This window comes from Oncorhynchus clarkii, chromosome 5 (assembly GCF_045791955.1).
Source record: "Oncorhynchus clarkii lewisi isolate Uvic-CL-2024 chromosome 5, UVic_Ocla_1.0, whole genome shotgun sequence".
Taxonomy (NCBI): Eukaryota; Metazoa; Chordata; class Actinopteri; order Salmoniformes; family Salmonidae; genus Oncorhynchus; species Oncorhynchus clarkii.
The window spans coordinates 36,508,364-36,533,538 of record NC_092151.1 but is presented as its reverse complement, the minus strand read 5'-3'; the positions used below and the strand labels follow the sequence as shown (position 1 = coordinate 36,533,538).

The following is a 25,175-nucleotide window of genomic DNA, read 5'->3' as shown; positions in this document are numbered from 1 at the left end:
GCTATCATTTGTTTTTCAACAGGACAGTGACCCAATACACCTCCAGGCTGTGTAAGGGCTATGACCAAGAAGGAGAGTAATGTAGTGCTGCATCAGATATCCTGGCCTCCACAACCACCTGACCTCAACCCATTTGAGATGGCTTGGGATGAGTTGGACCTCAGAAAGAAGGAAAAGCAGCAAACAAGTGCTCAGCATATGTAGGAACTCCTTCAAGACTGTTGGAAAAGCATTCCAGGTGAAGCTGGATGAGAGAATGCCAAGAATGTGCAAAGCTGTCATCAAGGCAAGGGGTGGCACCTTATATAAAATATATTTAGATTTGTTTACCACTTTTTGGGTCACTACGTGATTTCACAGTTTTGGTGTCTTCACCATTATTCTACAATGTAGAAAATAGTAAAAATAAAGAAAAACCCTTGAATGAGTAGGTGTGTCCAAACCTTTGACTGGTACTGTATGTTTCAGTAAGATTGGACTTGGCATTTAAACAATGGTTATCAACTGTACTGCAGGGATGGTACATAAATCGCAGAAAATATAGGTTGTGGTGGAGGCTGCAGAGAGCTATTTGGCTGTGCAATATTTGATGTTAGAAGAGTTACAGAGTGCTAAGTGGTGGTGTCCCATCCTTTCAGGCTGTTGGCCTGAAGTAGGACTAGATTTAAATAGTGGAGTGTGTTATTTATTTATGGCACTTATTTATATGCTGCCACCAACTCCAGTCTAGTAGGTGGCGGTAATGCAATATTTATTGGATGCCAACCAGCCTTAAATATAATCGAAGAAGAAGAATTTCGGATGAAGTCACGCAGTCGAGTTGTGTACGTTGTTCGCATGAGGTTCCTTGATTAGCAAAACATTAGCTAAGAACTCTTGGTAGTTTTACTACGCGAATTAAAATAAGGTATTCACAGACGTCTATTTTCAGGGGCTCTTTAGAGTTTCTAACCGGATTTTTTTAATAATCCGTGTTTTTCCAGCGAGGTTTGGTCTAGCTAGCTGACGTTAGCTAACAAACAGAAGCCAAGGCCCCAGAGCATTTCTCTAGCTTCTAGTAGCCACCGACAATGGAAGGATTTGGAAAGGCGCTGATGTCTGGAACCCTTGTCCCAGCTAATCCTGTAACAACAGTTGCTCTTCGACAGCCACCCGAGGAAACAAAGAAAACAAATCGAAAGGTGCTCGATGAAGAGAACTACATAGAGGTAACCTACCGTTGTGGAACAGACAGCTGAGTTATATTACAGTAGGTAACGTTAGCTAGCCAGTGCAGATTATATCCTAACGTTACCTGCAGCTGGTTTATAATGCAGTAAGCCTATAGTGTTAGTGCAAATATTTGTTTTTTTTAAAGGTCAATACAGGTAAATGTGATTAAACACACATACTGGTGATGTTATACACAAGTATGTAGACACCCCTTCAAACGAGAGGATTCGGCAATTTCAGCCATACCCGTTGCTGACATGTATATAAAACCGAACACACAGCCATGCAATCTCAATAGGAAAACATTGGCAGTAGAATGGTCTTACTGAAGAGCTCAGTGACTTTCAACGTGGCACCATCATAAGATGCAACCTTTCCAACAAGTTAATCAAATTTCTGCCCTGCTAGAGCTGCCTCGGTCAACTGTAGGTGCTGTCATTGTGAAGCAACAACGGCCCAGCCATGAAGTGGTAGGCCACACAAGCTCACAGAACTGGACCGCCGAGTGCAGAAGCGCGTATCACGTAAAAATTGTCTGTCTATCCGTTGCAACACTCACTACTGAGTTCCAAACAGCCCCTGGAAGCAAAATCAGCAAGAACTGTTTTCTGGATGCTTCATGAAATGGGTTTCCATGGCTGAGCAGCTGCACACAAGCCTAAGATCACCATGCACAATATCAAGTGGCGGTTGGAGTGTTGTATAGTTTGCCGCCTTTGGACTCTGAAACAGTGGAATATCGTTCTCTGGAGTGATGAATCACGCTTTACTATCCGGCAGTCCGATGGATGAATCAGGGTTTGGCGGATGCCAGGAGAACGCTACCTGCCCCAATGCATGCCAACTGTAAAGTTTGGTGGACGAGAAAGAATGGTCTGGGGATGTTTTTCATGGTTTGGGCTAGGCCCCTTAGTTCCAGTGAAGGGACATCTTAACACTACAGCATACAATGACATTCTATACAATTCTGTGCTTCCAACTTAGTGGCAACTGTTTGGGGAAGGCCCTTTCCTGTTTCAGCATGACAATGCTCCCTTGCACAAAGCGAGGTCCATACAGAAATGGTTTGTTGAGATTGGTGTGGAAGAACTTGACTGGCCTGCACAGAGCCCTGACCTCAACTCCATCGAACACCTTTAGAATGAATTGGAACACTGATTGCGAGCCAGGTCTAATCGCCCAACATCAGTGCTCGACCTCACTAATGCTCTTGAAGTCCCGGCAGCAATGTTCCATCATCTAGTGGAAAGCCTTCCCAGAAGAGTGGAGGATGTTACAGCAGCAAAGGGGGGTGGACCAACTCCATATGAATGCCCATGATTTTGGAATGAGATGTTTGACACATACTTTTGACATTTACCAATTTCTTGTTTATGCCTTTCAACAGAATTTAGAGAAGATCATCCAGAGGGACTTTTTTCCAGATGTGACAAAGTTACAAGCGCAGAAGGACTACCTTGAAGCTGAGGAAAATGGGGATCTTGGGAAGATGAGGGAGATATCCATTAAATATGGGTCATCTTTAGCCAAGTCCACACCACTCTCCAATGCCCCATGTGAGTAAGAGAAGTGAACTGTCCACTATACTATTTTTCACATAATGCACTTGTTATCTATGAATGCAGCAGTGGTGTTATACTAATATCCCCCCCACTTGATTGTTTAGATGTTACTCCAGCTTCTTTTGAGACACCAGAGGGTCGTCCTGGATCGCCCTCTTCTGTACTGGGCAAAACCAAGAAAGGAGCAGACTGTGGTAAGTTATTGTTCACTATAGTGACTGAGAATGGCACAACTCACAGCACTAGTCAATCTGAGGACACCGAACTTTAACTATGAAAACCATTACATTAGCTCTCAAGACTATGTAGAAAGTAGCTCTTCCTGCTGTTATGATCTAGTGGTCATTGGATTGTTGATTTATTATATAATACATTTTAGTAATTTAGCAGATGCTCTTATGCAGAGCAACTTACAGTAGTTAGGGCATACTTTTTCGTACTGGTCCCCCATGGGAATCAAACCCACAACTCTGGCATTGCAAGTGCCATGCTCTACCAACTGAGCAACACGGGACATGGTACTATGTAAAGTTGATTTATTATATAGCACTATGTAAATAACTTTTTTTATTGGTCACACACACACACACACATTTTTAGGGTCTGGATCAGCTTTAATACCGCAGATTGTAGCTTCCATCAATGTAATTGTCTGCATCACTTCCAATCCCCCATATTTAAAAATATATATATTTTCTCCTAAACCTACCACCTCTCCCATAATTGGAGTAAACTAATGGACAACAACACTTTGGCTTCTACAACCAGTTTATATATACATTTTACGGACACAATGTATTTTTACAATAGTTACCTATTGTTTGTTTTTTAATCCCATCCTTCAGCTACCATCAACCCCTCTCGTCTATCTCTGAAGACCATCCAGTTTGATTTGTTTTGCCATATATTTTAAACAGTGCTGCTTCACAAAAGTTCTGAACCTAAATATATTTTACAGCCATGGTATATTTTACATTAGTTATCTTGTTGTTTTTAATCCCACCCTTCAACTCAACCTTTCCTATCTATGTAACAAATGTAATTACAGCAATAATACTTAATCCCTGTGTTTGTTGATATTGTGTATTTTGTAGTGAATAAGGAAGGAGATGAGGAGAAAGAGCTGCCATGTCTTGATCGTTTCCTGGCTAAGAACACAAGCGAGGATAATGCATCCTTTGAACAGATCATGGTTCTAGCAGAAGACAAGGAGAAGTTGAGGCATTCGTGGTTATATGAGGCGGAGGCTGAATTTAAACAGGTACACTTGGCGTAATCGCTCCTTTGATAGTTTGAACTCTCGTTTTGTTGATGTGAATTGCACACTACTCAAATGTGTAAGTATGTAATGCTCATGGAGTGTTATGTCTTGATTTGAAAGCAATGTTATTTTTTGCCTTCAATTAACAGAGATTATTGTTGTTTTTAGCGGCATGAAGAAAACCTTGCCCTGCCGTCATCAGAGAAGCAAGCCCTTGAGTGTGTAAAGGCAGGACTAGAGACCTGGGAGTACAAAGCAAAGAATGCCCTTATGTACTATCCAGAGGGTGAGGATTGATGTTTTCCTGCATGAGAAATGTTCCTGTTATCTTGTTTGAATTTAATGAGCTCTGTATGAGGTGCATGAAGCCATGGAGTCATACCTACCAACATCATGCAGTGCATTCCAAAAAAAACTTCAACAAATTACTGAGTAACGGGTCTGAATACTTATGTATTTTAATACATTTGCAAATATTCAAAATACCTGTTTTCGCTTTGTCATTATGGGATATTGTGTGCAGATTGAGGAAATATGTGTTTAATCAATTTTAGAATGAGGCTGTAACGTCACACAATGTGTAAAAGTGAATCGGTCTGAATACTTTCCGAATGCACTGTATGTGTAGGATAAGCTAGTACTTACATGATTGAATTAATTGTGTTTGAGGTTGAATTACTTGAGTTTATCTTTTTTAATAAGGTGTCAAGGATGATGACACCCTCTTCAAGAAGCCTAGGGAGGTGATTCACAAGAACACTCGTTTTGTGGGAGACCCCTTCAGCAAAGCCCTTAACAAATGCCAGCTTCAGCAGGCTGCAGCCCTCAATGCACAGGTAAAGTCCTCGTTTTACAAGTTATTGGTTTTAAGTAAATGGTTTTATTCTATTTTTAGTGAAGGGATTTAAAGTTTAAAGTTGAGACATGTTAAGATCAGGGTATCTAAAGATCTAACGAAGTGGATTGATCCTGAATGATTTATCTGACATTGCTAGTGTTTCTCCAGTTCAAACAGGGTAAAGTAGGCCCAGATGGCAAAGAGCTTAATGCCCAGGATTCCCCTAATGTTAACGGATATGGGTTTGAAGGAACTCCCTGCCCTTCCCCAGGTAAGTATTTATGTTATGTTCAAGTATAGATCATTTTCAATATTATCAACTAGAAAATAACTATCAGAAATACTTATATTTTGGGTAATAGATGTTTTTCCAGCATTTGGTGATGTTAGAGGCTTCCATAAAACACTCAACTGCATAAAAACGAAACTCTAACCTGATATTGTCCTATCAGGTATGGCTGAGTCCCCCTTGATGACCTGGGGAGAGATAGAGAGCACCCCCTTTCGCTTGGATGGGTCTGACTCACCGTTTCAAGAGCGGAATATTGGCCCATCGTTCAAGGTACAAGCCGATGACTAACAGTTCTTTATTTTTGTTTTGCTGAGATTTCTCCCCAAAATGGTTTGTTTTGGAATAATTGATTAACCTGAGAGAATTTCACACACAGATTCCAGAACCAGGAAGAAGAGAGCGATTGGGTTTGAAAATGGCCAATGAGGCTGCAGCCAAAAACCGGGCAAAGAAGAAAGAAGCATTGCGAAAGGTCACAGAAAATCTTGCAAGGTAAAAACTGATGGATGATTTACATAAGTGCATTGCTTTGGTAATTTGTATTTAGCAAAAGCTGATTTTTAAAAAATCTAAAAAAAATCCTCCACAGCTCATTTCTATGACCTCTTGTTATACATAGTGGTGTAAAGTTTTTTGTAAGTTTTTTTTTACTATTCATATTTTTGACATTTTACTTTTACTTCACTATATTCCTAAAGAAAATAATGTACTTTCTATTCCATACATTTCCCCTGACACCCAAAAGTACTACCACATTCTGAATGCTTAGCAGGACAGGAAAATCCCAGGCCATCCCTACTGCATCTGATCTGGTGGACTCACTAAACACAAATGCTTCATTTGTAAATTATCTCAGTGTTGGAGTGTCCGTGGCTATCCAAAAATAAACAATAGTGCAGGTTTGCTTAATATAAGGAATTTGAAATGATTTATACTTTTACTTTTGATACTTAAGTATATTTTAGCAATTACATTTACATTTGATACTTAAGTATATTTTAAACCAAATACTTTGTATTTTACTCAAGTAGTGTTTTACTGGGTGACTCATTTTCTATTACTGTATCTTTTACTTTTACTTAAGTATGCCAGTTGGGTACTTTTTCCACCACTGGTTATACACAATTCTTAGTCATTTTTAAATGATTGTATTAATTATTTTTGACCTAATTTCTGTCTTGCAGTCTCACACCAAAAGGCCTGAGCCCAGCATTGACCCCTGCCCTTCAGAGGCTTGTAAACCGGACCTCCAGCAAATACACAGATAAAGCTCTAAGGGCAAGCTACACACCATCACCCACACACAGAGGAGCAGGCTCCAAAACCCCCCTGGGTGGTCCAGTCACTCCCTCAGGCACTCCGACACCAAGCAAAGCCAGGACCCCCGCCTCGCAGGACCCAGCGTCCATCACAGATGACCTACTGCAGCTCCCCAAGAGGAGGAAAGCCTCTGACTTCTTCTGACCGTGGTAAAGCAAAATCGAGAAAGAACAGTTATCTTGAGGAAGTGAACTCAAGCAAATTACTGGCCATGGGGTGTTTCTCTCTACCCCAACCCATGCCCTCCCTCTGGATTTTATGGACTTTTATGACTGGAACAGTCTGTGCACAAAGGGCAAAGAATCGAAATGTAAACTCTGAATTCAAGGATAGTTGCAAAGCTCAGGTCATTACTGTTCTTAGGGTGTTGGAAAGAAAGGCATAGCTTGTACTGTGTTTGAAACCTTCCAAGACTGGATTACTGAAATCTGTGGGTTCCAGAGAGATCCCATAATTGTACATAGACTAAAATGATTAGAATTTTAGTGAATGTTACGATGAGGCTTCATTGATTTTTGTAAATATAATGTTCATGTAAGCCTCTATTTTGTATGCCTCTTCCTGCAATATAATATTTCAGTTTTCAACCTAAAAAATGCCTTTGAGTGATTTGTTTGTAAACCTGAAATGTTGACACTCACCTTTTATCATAGCAGACTCAACATCTGAAGAAATGTAACTAAGTCTATATGGTTAATCTTAACAAAGATGTATGCTTAATTTATTTGTAACTAATTTGGTGGAAAAAAATCCAGCATTTCAACAAGAATCAGCAGGGATGTCATTCCTTGCATCTGGGGATGATTCTTTCTTGGTGTGCTTAGATGGTTCAGCTGCCTTTTTGCCCTCCACAGAAAGTTTAGGGCCCAATTCTGCCTCAACCTCCACTTTTTCCCCTTTCTTGTTCTCATTGCCATGAGGATGCTTACTACTTTCACCCTTCCTTTCTTTTTTGGAGCAAGCAGCTTCAGATGAAGGGCCATCTTCTCGTCTCTTAGAACCATCATGTGATTTGGATTTTGACTGCACCCATACATGTTCAAGGATATCATCGATCTCTATCCTCTGGGCTACATCTGGATTAAGCATGCGATACATCAGGTCTTTGCACTCTGTAGGGACAGTTTTGCTGCGTGGAAAGTCAACGCGATGCTCTTTCTGAATCTTCAGCATCTTCTTAATATTGGAGTCATCATAGGGCATAGACCCACAGAGCATGATGAATAGAACGACCCCCATACTCCAAACGTCATACACTTTGGCATTGTATGGGAGCCCCTGTAATACCTCTGGTGCTGCATAGGCTGCAGAGCCACAGAATGTTTTGCTGAGAATCATTTGTCCAGCATCATCATAATTGATCCTCCTGGCAAATCCAAAATCTGACACTTTGAGGTTGAAGTCTTTGTCCAATAGCAGGTTTTCACATTTTAGGTCCCTGTGAACAACATCTAGGTCGTGTGCAAATTGTATTGCAAGTGACAGTTGTTTGAACAGTTTTCTGGTGAAATCCTCGGGCAAAGCACCCCTGAATTTGATGAACTCTAGTAGGTCCCCTTGCACACCAAGCTCCATAATCATGTACACCTTCCCTTCTGAAGTCTCGAATATCTCGAAGGTCTTGACGATGTTTCGGTGATTTAGGGATGCAAGGATCTCCAGTTCCCGGGGTAAGAACTTCTCCAAAAAATCCGCCGGCGCCTTTCTTCTGTTAATAATTTTGATAGCAACATTGGTCTTCAGACGCTCAGAATACGCGGATTTTACTTTGGCGTATGACCCCTCGCCTAAACTGATGCCCAGTGTATATCCCCGTTTCTTCAGCACCAGTGAGTCATCCATGGCTAGTCAGACCTGAATTATTACACCATTATCGACACCATGTTGAACTCCGTTCATAGTTGAATATCAAAGATACACATGGGGTCAATGTTACTAACATTCAATATTTTATCATCATAAACGTGGGCAATTACGTGTGAAGTTTGTTTCTATGACATCAATTTGTGTCAAAATGGAACGTTTAATTCCTCAAAAGCAGAGCCATTTATGTACGCCATAATGGTGCGTTCATGACAACTCGTTGGGGGGAAAATGAGCTCGGACTGGGAATTTTTTTTGAACGATCATCCAATTTGGAATTACTCGGGCGTCATCCATTTTCATAATGATCAATTACATTTTAATAGCCATGATAAATATGTTTACAATACTTTTAAAGGCGGTAATTGTAGTACTCATTACTGCATTTTCTAACAGAAAGTTGGTTGGCCTCTGATGTCACGTAGGTTGGTACATTGCTGTTTTCATATATGGATCCCTGTACCAGTCCCACGGTACCTAACATCATTACTAAACTTTAGACATACGAGTTACCACATCTGGTATCAGGGATAGCCAACTCCTGAAATTCCTTTGGTCTTGCACCTTATTTGTGGAACAATCTTTAAAAAAAGTTATTACATTTGATGTTCTGGTGCCTCTAGCAATTCAGAAAGCTGATTGAGGACCTTATTACTGATCGATGTGTTTGTTTTTTCTTATCGTGTTTTCTTTCTGCTGGCATTTATATTTATACTTTGATGTCTCTATTTTATGTAGTTAAGGGCTCATCTGTAAAAGAGACCTTGGTCTCTGTATGACTCCCTGATAAAATAAACGTTTTAAAAAATAAAAATGCTGCTGGCCATTAGGTTGTGTAGCATTATTTGCAATGACTCAAAACAAACCGATTAATAGAAAATTAATACTGTATCACTCTGGACACAATTAGGTTACTGTAACGTTCATATATACAGTCATTGACCGTAACACATTTCGTATACAATAACCAATGACTGCATGACAATAACTTTAGAAAACTCCGCCTCCAACCCACCAGCTGACAGGCTTTGTGGCCGTTTGGGATTGTTGTGATGGAAGGACGGAGCCATCTTGTTTTATTTCCGTTCTGGAATACATTGTTGGACAGGCCGAATGAAAAACAGGGCTTAATAATAAGGATGTAGCTCGTTATCTACCATATATTTTCATATTTTTGAATGGCTAGGAACTATCTTTTGCGCTGATAGGTCGGAAGCAAACGTTGGATCTTGGTTTATTTTATTTCTAAGTAGAGGAGTTACTATGAATGGAGGATAAATGTTGCCAAAGGCTGACAGCAGCAGTTACGTCCTTCTCTCTTTGCTCTTCGTCCTCACTTTAACAGACCCACCACGAACAGGTAAGACCGGTGAAATGCAATTGGTTGTCAGCTAGCTTGCTCGTGTATGTAACGTTATACCCGTGAGCTATGGTAGGCCTAATTCTAAGGGAATTTAGCCAGTGTAAATGGCGTTTCTAGCTAGCTTATCCACTGGTCTCAATTTTTGCCGCTGCCTTTGATGAACAGCGCGCGGTGTTGGCTCACTAGCCCACTTACTGCGTAGTTATCCAACGTAAATAATTTGTTTTAAAATGAGTTATATGGGGACATTAATCAATATTGATTTGTAACTAGTTAGATCCATTTTGCAGTTCCATCGTCGGTATGGTTTACACTTTGCTGGAGAGAACGTTTACAAGTTATAGCTAGCCCGATGAAAGTTTAGCATTAACGTTACTAGTTAGCAGCTTTAGTTAGCTAACGTCGTTAGCTGTAGCTGCTGCACTTTATTTCCAGAACCTAGTACTAACTAGTCTTGTCACCATACTAGCATTTTGACTTCGATAACAGGTTTAGTATCGCAATACTCGATACCACGGCAAAAAATATTAGTCACAATCGCACTTGATCTAGACAAACCCAGGTTGTAAATTAGCTAACGTTACTGCTCTGGGCCCGATTATCGCTAGATCTCCGAGCTGTTTCCCAAACCCATCGTTAAATTACTAAAGTTGCACATGAAAACGCTCGTTATTTACCGACCGCAAGTAGAATAACTAGCAACGCGCGTCCATAGACGCTTTCCCCAAAGGGTCACCACAGATTTCTGCTTAAACATATAATCAATGTGTTTATCTGTCTCTGACCGCCGATCATTTTAAGAAGTTGACTACAAAGACAGTTGCCAATCACTTTGCAATTGTTACAAACAAGCGAATAGTGCTGAGCGGTTAGTAATTAAAAAAAAAAAAAAAGTTCGTTTCGATTATTAAAAAATAATCACGTGTTCAGTTTCGATTGAGTTTAAAACAATTAAGTCCAATGATGGTAGTGACTGCCCATTATTGCTTATCACCTATTAACCATTTATTTACATTACTTTACAATAATACAATATTTCAGTTTTGTATATTACGTTTGTTTTATTTGATTACTTTATTTCATTCCAAGTCATCTGATTTCTATAGAGCTGCTGTCTGACAATCACTATTTTGTAGTTCTTCAAAGTAACTAAGGCATACTTGTATGACTGCTGAATACCAACTATCTATCACATTGATACTGTATATTTCAGGTAGAGATACCTGGCGAAGCAACAGCTGCTCTCTATATCCTCTCACAATCGCACATTCTTGTCTCTTCAGTAGCAGTCATAAAAGAAAAACAGACTGGACAAGTAAGATGCTCAATGGATTATTGTCATTACAGATAATACCACGGTTTATGCGCAAAACTATGTAGAATATGGGCATGTTGGAAACTCCCTACAATATCCCACAGTTTAGGCTAGGTCTGACTTTTTGAGAAATTGGCCTCACAGGGGGAAAGAATAACAAACTAAAGGGAATTCAAATAATTGGTTTAAAAACTAAAAAATAGGTGACATTTCAGTTAGTCACTGCACTGCAAATAAATGATAAAAATATGCGTCAAATGAGAACTGAGATGACTGCATTCAGAAAGGTTACATAAGCATATATAATTCAACAATATTGAAATCAATTTCATTTTCATTCAATTGAGATCTATTTTGCTAATTGTAGGCTGCCTTCTGTCTGTCATTTTTACCTCTGTTTTATGATGTGTAACACCAGGTGTGCAATGATGTGCCAAATCTTTATTTCGTGCATTATTATTGGGTAAACTAAGCATTAGAATAAGCCGCCTCAAAATTTGCCGCCGTGGGAATATCTTTCTAGGAGGAGACCCATCGTCAGTATTGTGGAATAATTATAATGTTAAGGTAAGATTTGAATGGATAAAGCTGATCTGAGAGCAGCGCTGACTTTCTTAGTGAATGTTCTCCATGCTTTGTGTTTTGGCAAATGCATGTTAAGTCTTTGGCCATCGTTGGAACGAGGCATCGCTAAAACAATCGTAAGCCTGAATTCCATCTCTATCGGGAAACTGGGCCTTGTTCAATTGTTGGACATCTTTTGAGTTCAATATTATTACATTGGACACTCATTTTTACGTCATTTTTCAGAGACAGCCATTTATGCATTAATGAATCAATTATGCAAGCATACAAATCAATTTGACTTTGGTAAAAACAATCTAACGACAACAATATGGTAAGCATTTATTTGAATGGTAAATCTCTATTGATTAACAAGATGTAGCCTATCCACAATACCATTGAATGCATATTCAATAGGCATGCATGCACTGGCTTATTGAGCTTGTTTTGGCTGATTACATGGGGCTACAGATGACAATCAGTTTTCCTTCCATTGGGACAATTCATTGTTTTTCTCTAGGCAAGAGGGGCTCGGTGATAATCTTTGGGAGAAACGTGAGAGGGAGAGAGACCGAATTGTGAATTAATGTTTTTTTTTTGTCAGCTTTGAAATCAATCAGCATATTTTGTGCTATGGTTTGCATATTATCGCAAAGTGCTAAGGTAGTGAATTGATTTTAGCTGCCAGCTAACAAGGAAAGTTGGCATACAAAGCTGGAAGCTACCGGTATAGGTTTGCATTTTAGTGTTCTAGTCTGTGTGGATATTGTTTCAACATTTTTACACGCCGTGTCGCATTATTCAAGTGTGTTAACTTCTGTGTAGCATGAGTGAGATGATGATGCATCCCAGACTCCCAGTGAGTGAAGCGGTTCCTCAGGACTGGCTACAGCTAGCAATGAGTAAGTGGAGCAGGGACTGTGAGCTATAATAAGGGGTCGGCAGCGCTGATAAACGGGGCTTGATCTGTGAGACATTTGACACAAGTACTGAAAGTAACACATTTTCATCATCTAGTATTGAAAAGTAGAGAAGTTTCGGTATACCGTGCAACACTACTAGATAGCTAATTCTGAAAAAAAATATAATCGCAACATGTAAAGTGTTGGTTTCATGAGCTAAAATAAGATCCCAGAAATGTTCCATACACACAAAAAGCTTATTTCGCTCAAATTTTGTGCACAAATTTGTTTACGTCCCTGTTGTCTACGTCCCCATTTGCCAATATAATCCATCCACCTAACAGGTGTGGCATATATATTAAAAAAAAGCTGCTTAAACAGCATGCTCATTACACAGGTGCACCTTGTGCTGGGGATAAAAAGGCCACACATTTGTCAGTTTGTCACACAACACAATTCCACAGATGTTTTGAGGGAGCATGCAGTTGAATGTTTGTTTTTCTACCGTAAGCTGCCTCCAATGTCGTTTTAGAGAATTTGGCTGTACGCCCAACTGGTCTCACAACCGCAGACCACGTGTAACTACACCAGCCCAGGACCTCCACATCCGGCTTCTTCACCTGCGGAATCGTCTTGAGACCAGCCAACAGGACAGCTGATTAATCTTTTTTTTGTTTGTTGAATGCAGAGATACTATGACGAGATCCTGAGGCCCATTTCTGGGCCATTCATCCACTACCGTCACCTCATGTTTCAGCATAATGTACAGCCCCAGGTTGCTAGGATCTGAACACAATTCCTGGAAGTTCTTCCATGGCCTGCATACTCACCAGACATGTCACCCTTTGAGCATGTTTGGGATGCTCTGGATCGACGTGCATGACTGCGTGTTCCAGTGCCCGGCAATATCCAGCAACTTCACACAGCCGTTGAAGAGGAGTGGGACAATATTCCACAGGCTACAATCAACAGCCTGATCAACTCTATGCAAAAGAGCTGTGTAACTAAGTTAGCCGTTTCACATCCGTTACACATGCCCCCTACCTTTTTTATTTAAGGTATCTGTGACCAACAGTTGTATGTCTGTATTCCCAGTCATGTGAAATCCATAGATTGGAGCCTAATGCATTTATTTCAATTGACTGATTACCTTATGAACTGTAACTCAGTAAAATCGTAGAAATTGTTGCTTTTTTGTAATTCGCAAGCTACATTTCAGCTAGCAAATAGGCACGAAAGCAAACTTTAGATTGCTATGTCGCATGAGCAACACAAGACTGGGCCATCTGCTGTTTTTTGTTAGCTATTGTTTCATTGTCCCAATAAGTAACCTAAAGATAATTTAGACTAGCTATTGTTGATTGTTGCCTTGAAACATTATTTTTGGTCAAAAGTATGTGGACAACCCTTCAAATTAGTGGATTTGCTATTTCAGCCACATCCGTTGCTGACCGGTGTATAAAATCAAGCACACCACCATGCAATCTCCATAGACCAACATTAGCAGTAGAATGGCCTTACTGAAGAGCTCAGAGACTTTTAACGTGGCACCGTCATAGAATGGCACTTTTCCAACAAGTCAGTTCGTCAAATTTCTGCCCTGCTAGAGCTGCCGCGGTCAACTGTAAGTGCTGTTATTGGGAAGTGGAAACATCTAGGAGCAACAACGACTCAGCCACGAAGTGGTAGGCCACACAAGCTCACAGAATGGGACCACTGAGTTCTGAAGCGCGTACTGCGTAAAAATTGTCTGTCCTCTGTTGCAAAACTCACTACCCAGTTCCAAACTGCCCCTGTTCGTCGGGAGCTTCATGAAATGTGTTTTGATGGTTTCGGTGCCAACTGTAAAGTTTGGAGGAAGAATGGTCTAGGGCTGTTTTTCATGGTTCAGGCTAGGCCCCTTAGTTCCAGTGCAGGGAAATCTTAACGCTACAGCATACAATGACATTGTAGACAGTTCTGTGCTTCCAACTTTGTGGCAACTGTTTGGGGATGGCCTTTTCCTGTTTCAGCATGACAATGCCCCCTTGCACAAAGTAAGGTCCATACAGAAATGGTTTGTTGATGGTGTGGAAGAACTTGATTGGCCTGCAGAGCCCTGACCTCAACCCCTTCGAACACCTTTGTGATGAATTTGAACGTTGACTGCGAGCCTGGCTTAATTGCTCATCTTCAGTGCTCATCTAATGCTCTTGTGGCTGAATGGAAGCAAGTCCCCAACATCTAGTGGTACGCCTTCCCAGAAGAGTGGAAGCTGTTATAGCAGCAAATGGGGGGGACAACTTCATATTAATGCCCATGATTTTGGAATATCAGGTGTTCAAACACGAGCAGGTGTCCAAACACTTTTGTCCAAGTAGTGTATTTGTCTAACCTCATAAACCATCACCTGTTAAACTGCAAGTGGTGGAAGAACCTATTATTGACTTAACCTCAAGGTTTTCATTCGGGGGCTGGGTGAGAGCTTGATAGGGAAGGACATTCAACAAGCATGGCACTTACATAAATAACTGATTGGCTGAGCGAAATTGATAAAGATTGTTGGAGCTGTTTTGTTAGACTTCAGTACTGCTTTTACAACGTTATCAATCATAGTCAGTGTTATGGCTTTACACCCGCTGCTATATTGTGGATAAAGAGTTACCTGTCTAACAGAACTCAGTGTGTTCTTTTTAATGGAAGCCTCCAACATAATCCAGGTAGAATCAGGAATTCCACAGGGCAGCTATCTAGGGCCCCTTATTTCAATCTTTACTAATGAATTGCGCCTGGCTTTAAGTAAAGCCAGTATCTATGTATGCGAATGACTCAACACTATACACATCAGCTACTATAGCGAGTGAAATCACTGCAAGACTTAACAAAGAGCTGCAGTTAGTTTCAGAATGGATGGCAAGGAATAAGTTAGTCCTAAATATTTCCAAAACTAAAAGCATTGTATTTGGGACAAATCATCCACTAAACCTCAACTAAATCTTGTAATAAATAATGTGGAATTTGAGCAGGTTGAGGTGACTAAACTGCTTGGAGTAACTCATTTGTAAACTGTCATGGTCAAAGTATGTTGATACAACAGTAGCTAAGATCGGGAGAAGTCTGTCCATAATAAAGTGGTGCTCTGCCTTTTTAACAACATTATCAACAAGGCAGGTTCTAGTTTTGTCGCACCAGTCGTGTGGTCAGGTACCACAGAGGGATCTCTGAAAATTACAATTGGCTCCGTACAGGGCAGCACGGCTGGCACTTAAATGTACACTGAGAGCTAACATTACTAATATGCATGTACATCTCTCATAGCTCAAAGTGGAGGAGAGACCGAGGCACCGAGGTGTCTGTTTTAAACTACTTGCACACAGCTCGGACACCCATTTATACCCAACAAGACTTGCCACCAGAGGTCCCTTCAATCAATCAAATGTATTTAGAAAGCCCTTCTTACATCGGCTGATGTCACAAAGTGCTGTACAGAAACCCAGCCTAAAACCCCAAACAGCAAGCAATGCAGGTGTAGAAGCACGGTTGCAAGGGAAAAACTCCCTAGAAAGGCCAAAACCTAGGAAGAAATCTAGAGGAACCAGGCTATGTGGGGTGGCCAGTCCTCTTCTGGCTGTGCCGGGTAGAGATTATAACAAGTCCAGAACAGACTATGGGAGGCGCACAGTAGAGCCATGGCTACATGGGACTCTATTCCACATCAGGTAACTGATGCAAGCAGTAGAATCGGATTGTAAAAAAAAATTGATAAAAATACACCTTATGGAACAGCTGGGACTTTGAGACGCACACATAAGACACGCACTCTACACACGTGCACATGGATGTTGTATTGTAAATATGTAGTAGCCTGAGGGAACACTAAATGTATTGAGTAAAGTGTTATGAAATGTAATATATAAAACTACCTTAAGCTTGCTGGATCCCAGGAAGAGTAGCTGCTGCTATTTGGGGCCTTTAATAAATACAAACAAGGGTGGATTTGGCCGACTTGCTTAGTTGTGAATAGCCTAGGCTATATTCTTATATATTCATACACACACACACACACACACAGTATGGCTCCAACCTTGGATACATTCTATGCGTCCATGTAAATGGGATGTTATTACAAAAAGACAGAACAAAAATGTTCAACATTTATTGGAAGAGTGGGTGGTCCTGGTGACTTTTGGGTCAACTCAAACATCAAAATAACAGATGGTTAAATACCCATAGTTTCCTCGGTTACATTGATCTTTGCTCAGAAATGGTATCTAGTGAGTGCGACATGAAATACGAATGACATTTTCGGTAAAACATTTTTTCACATGTTGTCATTTCTCTGCCATCATACAGTTCCCTTCAAACTTTGTGGTGGAACATTCCAAACTGGAATTTGAGATTCAAAGGGTTAGTTCATCAGAAATTGCTTTTTTGTTTTGTTTCAGGTCCACGGCTAGCTCTGGCAAGATTATTGTCAGGTAAGCAGCATCTCCTCTTAGTGCAGTGGATGTATAGGTATGCCAGGCTCCAGCTATTTGGGTTACTCATCTCTATTCTCAGCTTGTGCCTCTGTTGAATTTTCCCATTCACAGCAGTGCTTTGTTTTTCCATTGAACTCAGAAATGTACTCTTCACAGTTTTTTTTTTTTTTTTTTTTATTTTTTTTTATGCATTCAACTCCTTTAACAATATTGAACTACCTTCAAAGTATCCAGTGTGATTGTCTAGACGCCAGGCCTATATCTGCTCAGGGCCATAGTGAGAAGAGTTCTAACTGCTTTAGAAAGCTAGGCCTTCTCACAGGAGAACCCCTGATGCTGTGGCACGTCTCATGTTAATCACACATGGCACAGAGACGCTGACCCACTTAACTCTGCTTCTTTGTTACTAAGGAATATACAGAACTGCCAAAATAAAGGAAATGCCAACAAGTGTCTGTAATAGGGCGTTGAGCCACCAGAACCATTTCAGTGTGCCATGGCACAGATTTGAAGTGTGTGGAACTCTATTTGAGGGATGCAACGCCATACTTCCACAATAATTTGGTGTTTAATTGATGTTGGAAAACGGTCCCAGATGCTCCAGAATCTCCCAGAAGTGTTAAATTGGGTTGAGATCTGATGACTGAGACACACCCTTTAAACCCCCTATGCTCCTTTTGAGATCCCTCTCTTCTGGCCATTGTAGACAAATGTAATGGGCAACTGGGCATTCTTATACATGACCCTAAGAATGATGGCATGTTAATTGCTTAATTAACTCAGGAACCACACCTGTGTGGAATCACCTGCTTTCAAAATACTTTGCATCCCTCATACATTTTTTTATTTTGGCACTTACATTTATGGCTAGACACTAAAATAATGGTATATAGTAGGCCTATGTCTTGTTTTAGCCTGTCATGACCCCTTCTTTAAAAAAAAATGTTTTTATATACATTTGTTTATCGCAGCCTATTTTAGATAATTGTTATGCCCTGATACGTGTCCCTCATTTCTCCGGTTTCTCATATTTTTGTTTCTAAGCGCAGTTCTCAATAGCACTCGCAATGATGACCACTGTTTGTTTCTAGTTATAAGGATTTTGTCTTGTTTAATAGTTAGTATCTACTCGATTTTATTTTAACCACCAGACCTGAATTGAACTCTGTCAGAATACTTGAGAGAGATTGCTGCATAACTGAATTCCAATAAATATTTTGTTTTTCCCTTGATGCTTTCTTTTTATTAATTTTGTTTCCCAGAAAACGTTCATTATTTTAAGTATCGGTTGCATTGTTAATGTAATGTTTATGATAAATGGTGAAAACCTTATTTCTTATTTATCACTAGACAGGGGCAAGTGTCTAAGTAATGATCCTAAAAGCTGGAAATGCTCAATCTTCCATAGACTCGTGTTTTTATAGTTGGTACTCAACTGAGAGACCAGGAGCTGTGTTGCAGTGGCCATGTCAAAACTACTGGGGGCGCTGTGTGATGTTAGCCTCCCTCTGTGCTGTGTTTCAGAGCTGCGCTGCAGCCCTGGGCAGTTTGCCTGCCTCAGTGGGAAGATGCAATGCATCCCCTTGTCCTGGCAGTGTGATGGCTGGACTGCTTGTGAGGACAAGAGCGATGAGTTGGACTGCCCCCGTGAGTAACACCTCTTCAACCCTGTACCTAGACCTCATCCTGAACTCTAGTCCCCCTCCCTAACAATCATGATACTCTATGTCCATTTATATTGTGTTGCATGCTCCAAAGTGAAGGACAGAGATTCCTTACATTCCCCACAATACTATAAGACTCATCTGAAACAGCAGTCAGAGCAGCTCCAGATTTCTTAGAAAACAACTTTCTAAATGTCGTGGGAACCAACGAACTCATACGTGCATATGTTTTGTTAACATCTTTCATTTAGAGCTTTGTTTTTTTTTTTTGATCAGTTTTGGGGAGATCAAATTTATTTTTTTACGTCACATGCGCTAAATACAAAAGGTGTAGACTACTGTGAAATGCTTACTTACGAGCCCTTTCCCAACAATGCAAAACACGTTTTTAAAAGATTAAGAATTTGCAAATAAAAATAGAGCATGTAGGTAGGGGTTAAAGTGACTATGCAATCAGGATAGATACACTTCTGTTACTCTGTTTATGTGGAGAGTGTGAGCATGTGGGTAGGGTCCAGTGAGTGTGCTTAGTCCGTGTAAGAGAGTTTTAAGTCTGGTTAACCATTTTTATTAACTGTTCAGAAGTCTTATGGCTTGGGGGTTGAAGCTATTCAGGTGCCTTTTGGTCCTAGACTTGGTGCTCCGGTACAGCTTTTTGTGTGGTAGCAGAGAGAACAGTCTATGGCTTGGGTGGCAGGGCTCTTTGCCAATTTTTCCGGGCCTTCCTCTGTCACAGCCTGGTATAGAGGTCCTGGATGGTAGGGAGCTCGGCCCCAGTGATGTACTGGGCCGTCCGCACCACCCTCTGTAACGCCTTGCAATCGAGGACTATGCAGGTGCCATACCAAGTTGTGATGCAGCAAGCCAAGATGCTCTCAATGGTGCAGCTGTAGAACTTTAATGTGGTTAGATATTGCAGTAGTAAGCGATAGCGGAAACAATATGATTTCCTTCTACTTAATTCCTGAACTAGCGCTGATCGCTGACTGCATTATAGGAATTCTGGAAAGGATTGGGTACACACACAGCATCTGACCTCCATAACACGGCCATCTTGTTTCATCTGGACTGTGTACAAATTACATTATTGATCAATTGTAGCAAAAGCAGTCAACATTGGACTATTTCTTGTCATGAAAAATAACTAATGTTGATGACTTGTGACTGGGTTAAAAAGGCAGTTTCTCCATCCCCTAATAAGAAGTTCCTTGAGTCCAAACAAAGTTGTCTTCAGAAGGTTTTTTTATGATCTTCAGCCAGTAGCCACTACATTCCTTTTATTGAAACACTGATTACTCTGGTATCTCTCTGTCTCGGATCCTCCCTTACAGCCATGAAGGATGAGACGTTTCACTTTGCCAATGAGTTTGACCAAGTGGAAGATGTCATCGGCGTGGCCCAGCCGATGCGCTTTAACAGTAAGACCCCACCTAACTACCCCCATCAGTCATTCACTCAGTACTCATCTAAGATGCGCTAGAGAGATTTTAAAACAGTATCTAAACTACTGGAAGTGTTGCTGAAAGAACAGATGGAAAGCTTTTGTTACTGGACACTGTAGGAGCGCTAAAGCACCTTTCCCCTCCACAGAAAAGTGCCCAAGTGGGTGGCATCACTACGAGAAGACAGCCAGCTGCTACAAGGTATACCTGAGGAACGAGAACTACTGGCAAGCTGTGGACACATGCCAGAAAGTAAATGGCTCGTTGGCAACTTTCGTTACCAACGAGGAACTGCAGTTCATCCTCAAGATCGAGGTGGATTTCGACGAGAAAGTGTGCGAGCGCAGAGACCAGTGCAAGTGAGTATGTGTTTGCTATAAGGATGGGTTACATGATGTGATAGTGTTGATCTGAAGGCTGATGCTTTACTGTCCCATAGTCATTATTTCATCCAATTTCTCTCTGATTCAGGTTCTGGGTGGGTTACCAGTATGTCATAACCAATCGGAACCATTCACTGGAGGGCCGTTGGGAGGTGGCTTATAAAGGTGGGTGCAGTTAATATGAATGAAAATAGGCAAAAGGGAGCAGCTGAACTCAAGGAGCACTCATTGTCATGCTCAAACAACCAAAGCAATAAACCTGTATTTGGTTTAGGTTAATCTTGTTCCCTTCTCTGTTCCTCTTCAGGGTCAATGCAGGTGTTCCTCCCCCCGGAGGGCCTGACTAAATTTGGAGAGGCATCTCCGACCCAGGACAACGTATTCTGTGCCCAGCTGCAGCGCTTCCAGATCAAGAGCATGAACGAGCGCGGCCTTCATAGCTGGCATGCCGAGAACTGCTACAAGAAGTTCCCTTTCCTGTGCAAGAGGAGTATGTCTGCTCTTATTAAAACCCAATGACCTATGTAGCTTCACAGGAGATCAAAGTAGCTTGATTGTAACAAGTGTAGATGCTCAGTGGAAATCTGGTTGTTTTGAGTCATAATTCTGCATAGAAAATATTGGGTGCTGTAATGCGTATGTAAATTAGGGAAGTCCAGCATCCTCAGTTAGTTTAGGTGTAGTTTGTTTGGTTCTGGTTGTAAACCTTTGATTTTCTGTAACAGGGCAGACATGTGTGGACATAAAGGACCAGGTGGTGACTGAGGGGTACTACTTCACGCCTAAGGGAGAAGACCCGTGCCTGAGCTGCACATGTCACGACGGCGAGCCAGAGATGTGTGTGGCCGCACTGTGTAATCGGCCGGAGGGCTGCAAGCACTTCGGTAAGGACCCCAAGGAGTGCTGCAAGTTCACCTGCCTGGACCCAGGTACTGCCTAAACACTCACACAATTCCCTATTTAAAAAAAATAAAAATAAAATAGAAACTATGGGTGTTTGAATGTCCCACAAGGTGGCGCTCTTAACACATCTCACTTGTCATGTGCCTCAATGTTTGTCCCTGTAGTTTCAGAAGATGGAAGTAAAAGGACAAAAGTTGAGAAACGGTTGTATAAAATTATTAAAATGTAAACATATGAATTGTGTTAAAATCTGGACACTGTCTTTCAGAAGGCAGCAACCTGTTTGACTCCATGGCCAGTGGGATGCGTCTGATCGTCAGCTGTGTCTCCTCCTTCCTCATCCTCTCTCTGCTGCTGTTCATGGTGCACAGGCTCCGGCAACGCAGACGCGAGCGCATCGAAACACTCATTGGAGGAAACCGTAAGCAGCGTATTTTATCACACTCATACGAACAACGTATGTCACCAAGCTCACTGCCATCCCTTGAAAAAAACAGCCCTTTTTGGCCTTTTTAACAAACCCGGAACACCTCTCCTAGCTAGCCTGTATTAGTCTCCGGTACTTCAGTGTATTCACATTTTATTTGTGAGTATCCGTCTACATTGGTTTCAATTAGTGGAAATGTTGTCTCCTTCTCTCTATCTTCAGTGCATCATTTCAACCTTGGGCGGCGAGTCCCAGGCTTTGACTATGGCCCAGATGCTTTTGGCACTGGTCTCACTCCCCTGCACCTCTCTGATGATGGAGAGGGAGGTGCATTTCATTTCCAGGAACCTCCCCCACCCTACGCTGCCTACAAATACCCAGACATCCAGCACCCAGACGACCCCCCTCCTCCCTACGAAGCCTCCATCAACCCCGACAGCTTTCTCTATATGGACCTGGGTAGGCCTAAAATAACTTATGGACCACCCTGTGTTGTTACCATGATTTACTCACTTCCTGTGATAGAACAGTTGTGATTATTATTAGATACAATGTTAAGTATCTAGCTGTTTCTGAACCCTGTCCTCACTGCTCTCCACAGCACGTCATGGAGTTCAGATGATCCCAAGTCAGATGAGGGATGTGGTAGATGCCATGACAGATGCCCCACCACCTGTCCCCGAGCCAGACTCTGTGCCAATGTCCTCCCAGGAGCGGGAGGACTCCATCGACAGCAGTACCCTCCTGGTGGAGCCTGACACCTCCACTGACGGCCACGCCCCTGACTCCATGCCTGCAGACTGCAGTAGCAGCTCCTCCCTCAGCACCATGGTATAGGACTGAGATGAGGGGAGGGGAACTGCTACGGTCTGGACCCTCAGATTGAGAGAGGTGGACAGTGTCAGACGGGTCCATCATATGGAGGGTGGACTGGAGCGGACTGGTCCATTAGTTAGAGGAGAGGGTGAGAAGAGACTGGAATGGCATTAGAGGGTAGAGACTATCAGGATGGATTGAGGGACCAGTCTACTCCTTGAGGTGTGCAGCGGTGAGGAGAATCGGACTGGTGTGTTTCTTAAACAGGTGAACTGAAACCGGTCGGTGTCTGTCAGTTGAACTTGGAGAAAATGGTGTGAAGCAGACCACTTTCCTACAGGTGAAGAAGGCTCTGGAAGACTGATGAAGACTGATTATTCTGTACAGAGAACTAACTGCACTACACCGGGCCGAGGAGGTTGAGTTTCTGCTTCTATTTTTCATTGGACAAAGCTTTTCAATTGTATTGTTTGAGCTTGATGCTCCAGATTGCCCCTGATGTAAGTACTCCCTCAGACATTACACCAGGTAATAATGGAGGGGGTAGATGGCTTGCGTCTTTTTGCTTATATCCTGGAGGCAGAGCTTGGATTGTCATTTGTTGGACTTAGAGAGCATCACACACAACTCGAAGCATCGAGTGCTTCTGCTCTCCCTCCCTACTAGATCTCCAAGTCTCCTCCATGAATGAAATGCATTATTTTTCCATCACAAGCACTGCCTCTGAACTGGGATTTCAGTACTCTCCGATCAATCTGATATGCTAAGACGTCTTCCAGATTGATGGCACAAATTTGAATAGAAAAATGAAAGGTTCTGCTACAAAAGGTTTTTTAACCTTGCAAAAATATTTAGGTACGGTTAGTGTTAGCTCCAACTAACACACTGCTATTACTGTGTTTTCTGAGGTAAAAATGCTACAACTTTTCAAATAATCTTGCTACAGTATTGAATTTCATTTTATGAGTTCTAATTGAAGTAGGTTGAGTATTGTGCCCTTTTCTTGGGTAAGAAGTAGGCTGTGACTTGCTTGTTGTGGGATCTGAACATTGATGGGTCCCCCCACCTTAGTCAATGAGTTCACCTCATGAAAGAGAATGTCAATGAATGGTGAATGAAGGTTAGCTTTTCAGTTGTAGCTCCTAGGGATGTGTAAGGGTAACTTACTGTTTTATACCCCCTCGTGAAATTTGTAGAAGTGAACTTCTTAAGCTGAAAAAGTGTTCTCATGAAATGATAATAACAATGAATACTAAATTAATTCTGTCTTCAACTGTCTGTACGTATGTGTGAGGGTTTATGTACACATCAATTCTCATTTTTGGAAGCCATTGGATCTGCTGTATTTATTTTCTTACCAATGTACGTTGTCATGTCAGTGTAGTTAAGATTCAGACTATAACATGACATTGGGGATTTACCTGTTTAGGTTTTAATAGTAGCCTATATGGGATTGAGTGGTCAACCACCTTTCTCCTGTTTCATGATGACGGACAGGAAAGTCTAACGCGGTAGTGAAAAAGCTACTAGGAAAACCACAATTTGTCCCCATTATGACAATCATTCTTTACACTCCTGATGTATATACTGTAGACCTGTGAGAGCCCTGTTGCTTGTTCGCCTGTGGCGTTGAATGGTCATAGGAGTTGGAAGGCTACGATGCCAGGCCTATGAAAGCACAAAGGCCCCTATGAGGGTTTTGGAGTCATTTTAGTCCAAGCCCTTACCAGCCAGGATCTGCATAGCATGGTCATCTATATGGCTTTAGTCTATCACCAGCAGCAATGAAATGGTTGAAGATATCTTGAGAATTGCAGCTTTGTGTGCACTATGTGTTGTATGTAGCATTTTTTTCCTTCTCTTTGGTAGGTCTCAAGTTTTGTATTACTTTTATTTTTTTAGCATAGACAATCCTTTTGTGGATTATCCAAGAAAATAATGTCTTGAATCGTTAAAAAAATACAAAATAAACTTTGGTGTGTGCATGCGTGTTTGGGGGTCAGATCTCAATATTTGGTTTGAGTGTGTTTTCAGCTTGTTTTAGGGCCTATAGTGCATGTTTTAGTCTTTAGGCATGCTGAGGTTTCCAACAGATTTTATCATTTAATCAAAGTTCTGCTCATCTTTGCCCAGGCTTAGCTCAGAGGCTTGCCTACAGGTTGATATAGATAAATGCATTGGAACCCCTACTCCATCCCCAACTGCTGGATTTAAACTGTAGTTGATTTTGTTATCGACATGTTCAGTGAGTTAGAACATGTCAAATGCAACCGTTGTATTCTCTTTAATTTCATAGCTTTTAAATTGTAACATTTTTGTTGCTTCTTTTGCAGGGGGCTTTTATGTATTTTTCTGGGGTGGATGTACATCTAACCAAATGCCAAATAAATTGTATCATGAAGGACAGATGCCTGTTGTCTCAATTTGGGTAAGGACTCTGAGAAGGTTAAGCCTGTAGTTTTAGCAGAGAACTTGAGACCATAGATGGTTGACTGCGCACTTGACCGCAGTGGGTGAATAGGGCTACCTGCTTCTGCCTACGCTATATAGTGCCTTGGAAAATATTCAGACCCCTTGACTTTTTCCAC

General features: G+C 41.4%; 3 protein-coding genes across 11 annotated transcripts; 2 read left to right on the top strand and 1 right to left on the bottom strand.

Moving 5' to 3' along the window:
• Positions 1 to 598: 598 nt before the first annotated feature.
• On the top strand, positions 599 to 9,174 carry LOC139408749 (splicing factor ESS-2 homolog). The gene is made up of 10 exons (XM_071153036.1): positions 599 to 1,208; positions 2,600 to 2,768; positions 2,879 to 2,968; positions 3,869 to 4,035; positions 4,204 to 4,321; positions 4,738 to 4,871; positions 5,042 to 5,144; positions 5,326 to 5,435; positions 5,542 to 5,657; positions 6,350 to 9,174. Exons 1-10 carry the CDS (start codon positions 1,071 to 1,073, stop codon positions 6,627 to 6,629), a joined length of 1,425 nt encoding a protein of 474 aa, XP_071009137.1. The 5' UTR covers positions 599 to 1,070; the 3' UTR covers positions 6,630 to 9,174.
• On the bottom strand, positions 7,245 to 8,327 carry LOC139408752 (testis-specific serine/threonine-protein kinase 1-like). The gene has a single exon (XM_071153039.1). The coding sequence runs from the start codon at positions 8,325 to 8,327 to the stop codon at positions 7,245 to 7,247; it is 1,083 nt and encodes a 360-aa protein (XP_071009140.1).
• Positions 9,175 to 9,361: 187 nt separating the features above from the next.
• On the top strand, positions 9,362 to 24,993 carry LOC139408743 (DiGeorge syndrome critical region gene 2). 9 transcript variants are annotated; one of them, XM_071153014.1, is made up of 12 exons: positions 11,556 to 11,593; positions 12,416 to 12,492; positions 16,917 to 16,949; positions 18,477 to 18,599; positions 19,948 to 20,034; positions 20,207 to 20,417; positions 20,530 to 20,606; positions 20,749 to 20,931; positions 21,167 to 21,370; positions 21,613 to 21,765; positions 21,994 to 22,230; positions 22,373 to 24,993. In XM_071153014.1, exons 1-12 carry the CDS (start codon positions 11,586 to 11,588, stop codon positions 22,606 to 22,608), a joined length of 1,629 nt encoding a protein of 542 aa, XP_071009115.1. In that variant the 5' UTR covers positions 11,556 to 11,585; the 3' UTR covers positions 22,609 to 24,993. The 9 variants fall into 9 exon arrangements, with proteins under 9 accessions (XP_071009116.1, XP_071009118.1, XP_071009119.1 ...); XM_071153015.1 differs by lacking the exons at positions 11,556 to 11,593; positions 12,416 to 12,492 and adding an exon at positions 9,362 to 9,708; XM_071153019.1 differs by lacking the exons at positions 11,556 to 11,593; positions 12,416 to 12,492 and adding an exon at positions 9,383 to 9,708 and having other exon boundaries at positions 21,167 to 21,325.
• The last annotated feature ends 182 nt before the right edge of the window (positions 24,994 to 25,175 follow it).

What these genes read in the sequence shown, in the direction of transcription:
- LOC139408743 (XM_071153014.1), top strand. An exon ending in CGATGAGTTGGACTGCCCCC is followed by an intron (nt 18,600 to 19,947) that starts GTGAGTAACACC and finishes CCTCCCTTACAG; the next exon opens with CCATGAAGGATGAGACGTTT. An exon ending in GTTCACCTGCCTGGACCCAG is followed by an intron (nt 21,371 to 21,612) that starts GTACTGCCTAAA and finishes ACTGTCTTTCAG; the next exon opens with AAGGCAGCAACCTGTTTGAC.
- LOC139408749 (XM_071153036.1), top strand. Translation starts at nt 1,071, where the DNA reads ATGGAAGGATTTGGAAAGGCGCTGATGTCTGGAACCCTTGTCCCAGCT. An exon ending in CGGAGGCTGAATTTAAACAG is followed by an intron (nt 4,036 to 4,203) that starts GTACACTTGGCG and finishes TGTTGTTTTTAG; the next exon opens with CGGCATGAAGAAAACCTTGC. An exon ending in AACTCCCTGCCCTTCCCCAG is followed by an intron (nt 5,145 to 5,325) that starts GTAAGTATTTAT and finishes TTGTCCTATCAG; the next exon opens with GTATGGCTGAGTCCCCCTTG.
- LOC139408752 (XM_071153039.1), bottom strand. Translation starts at nt 8,327, where the DNA reads ATGGATGACTCACTGGTGCTGAAGAAACGGGGATATACACTGGGCATC.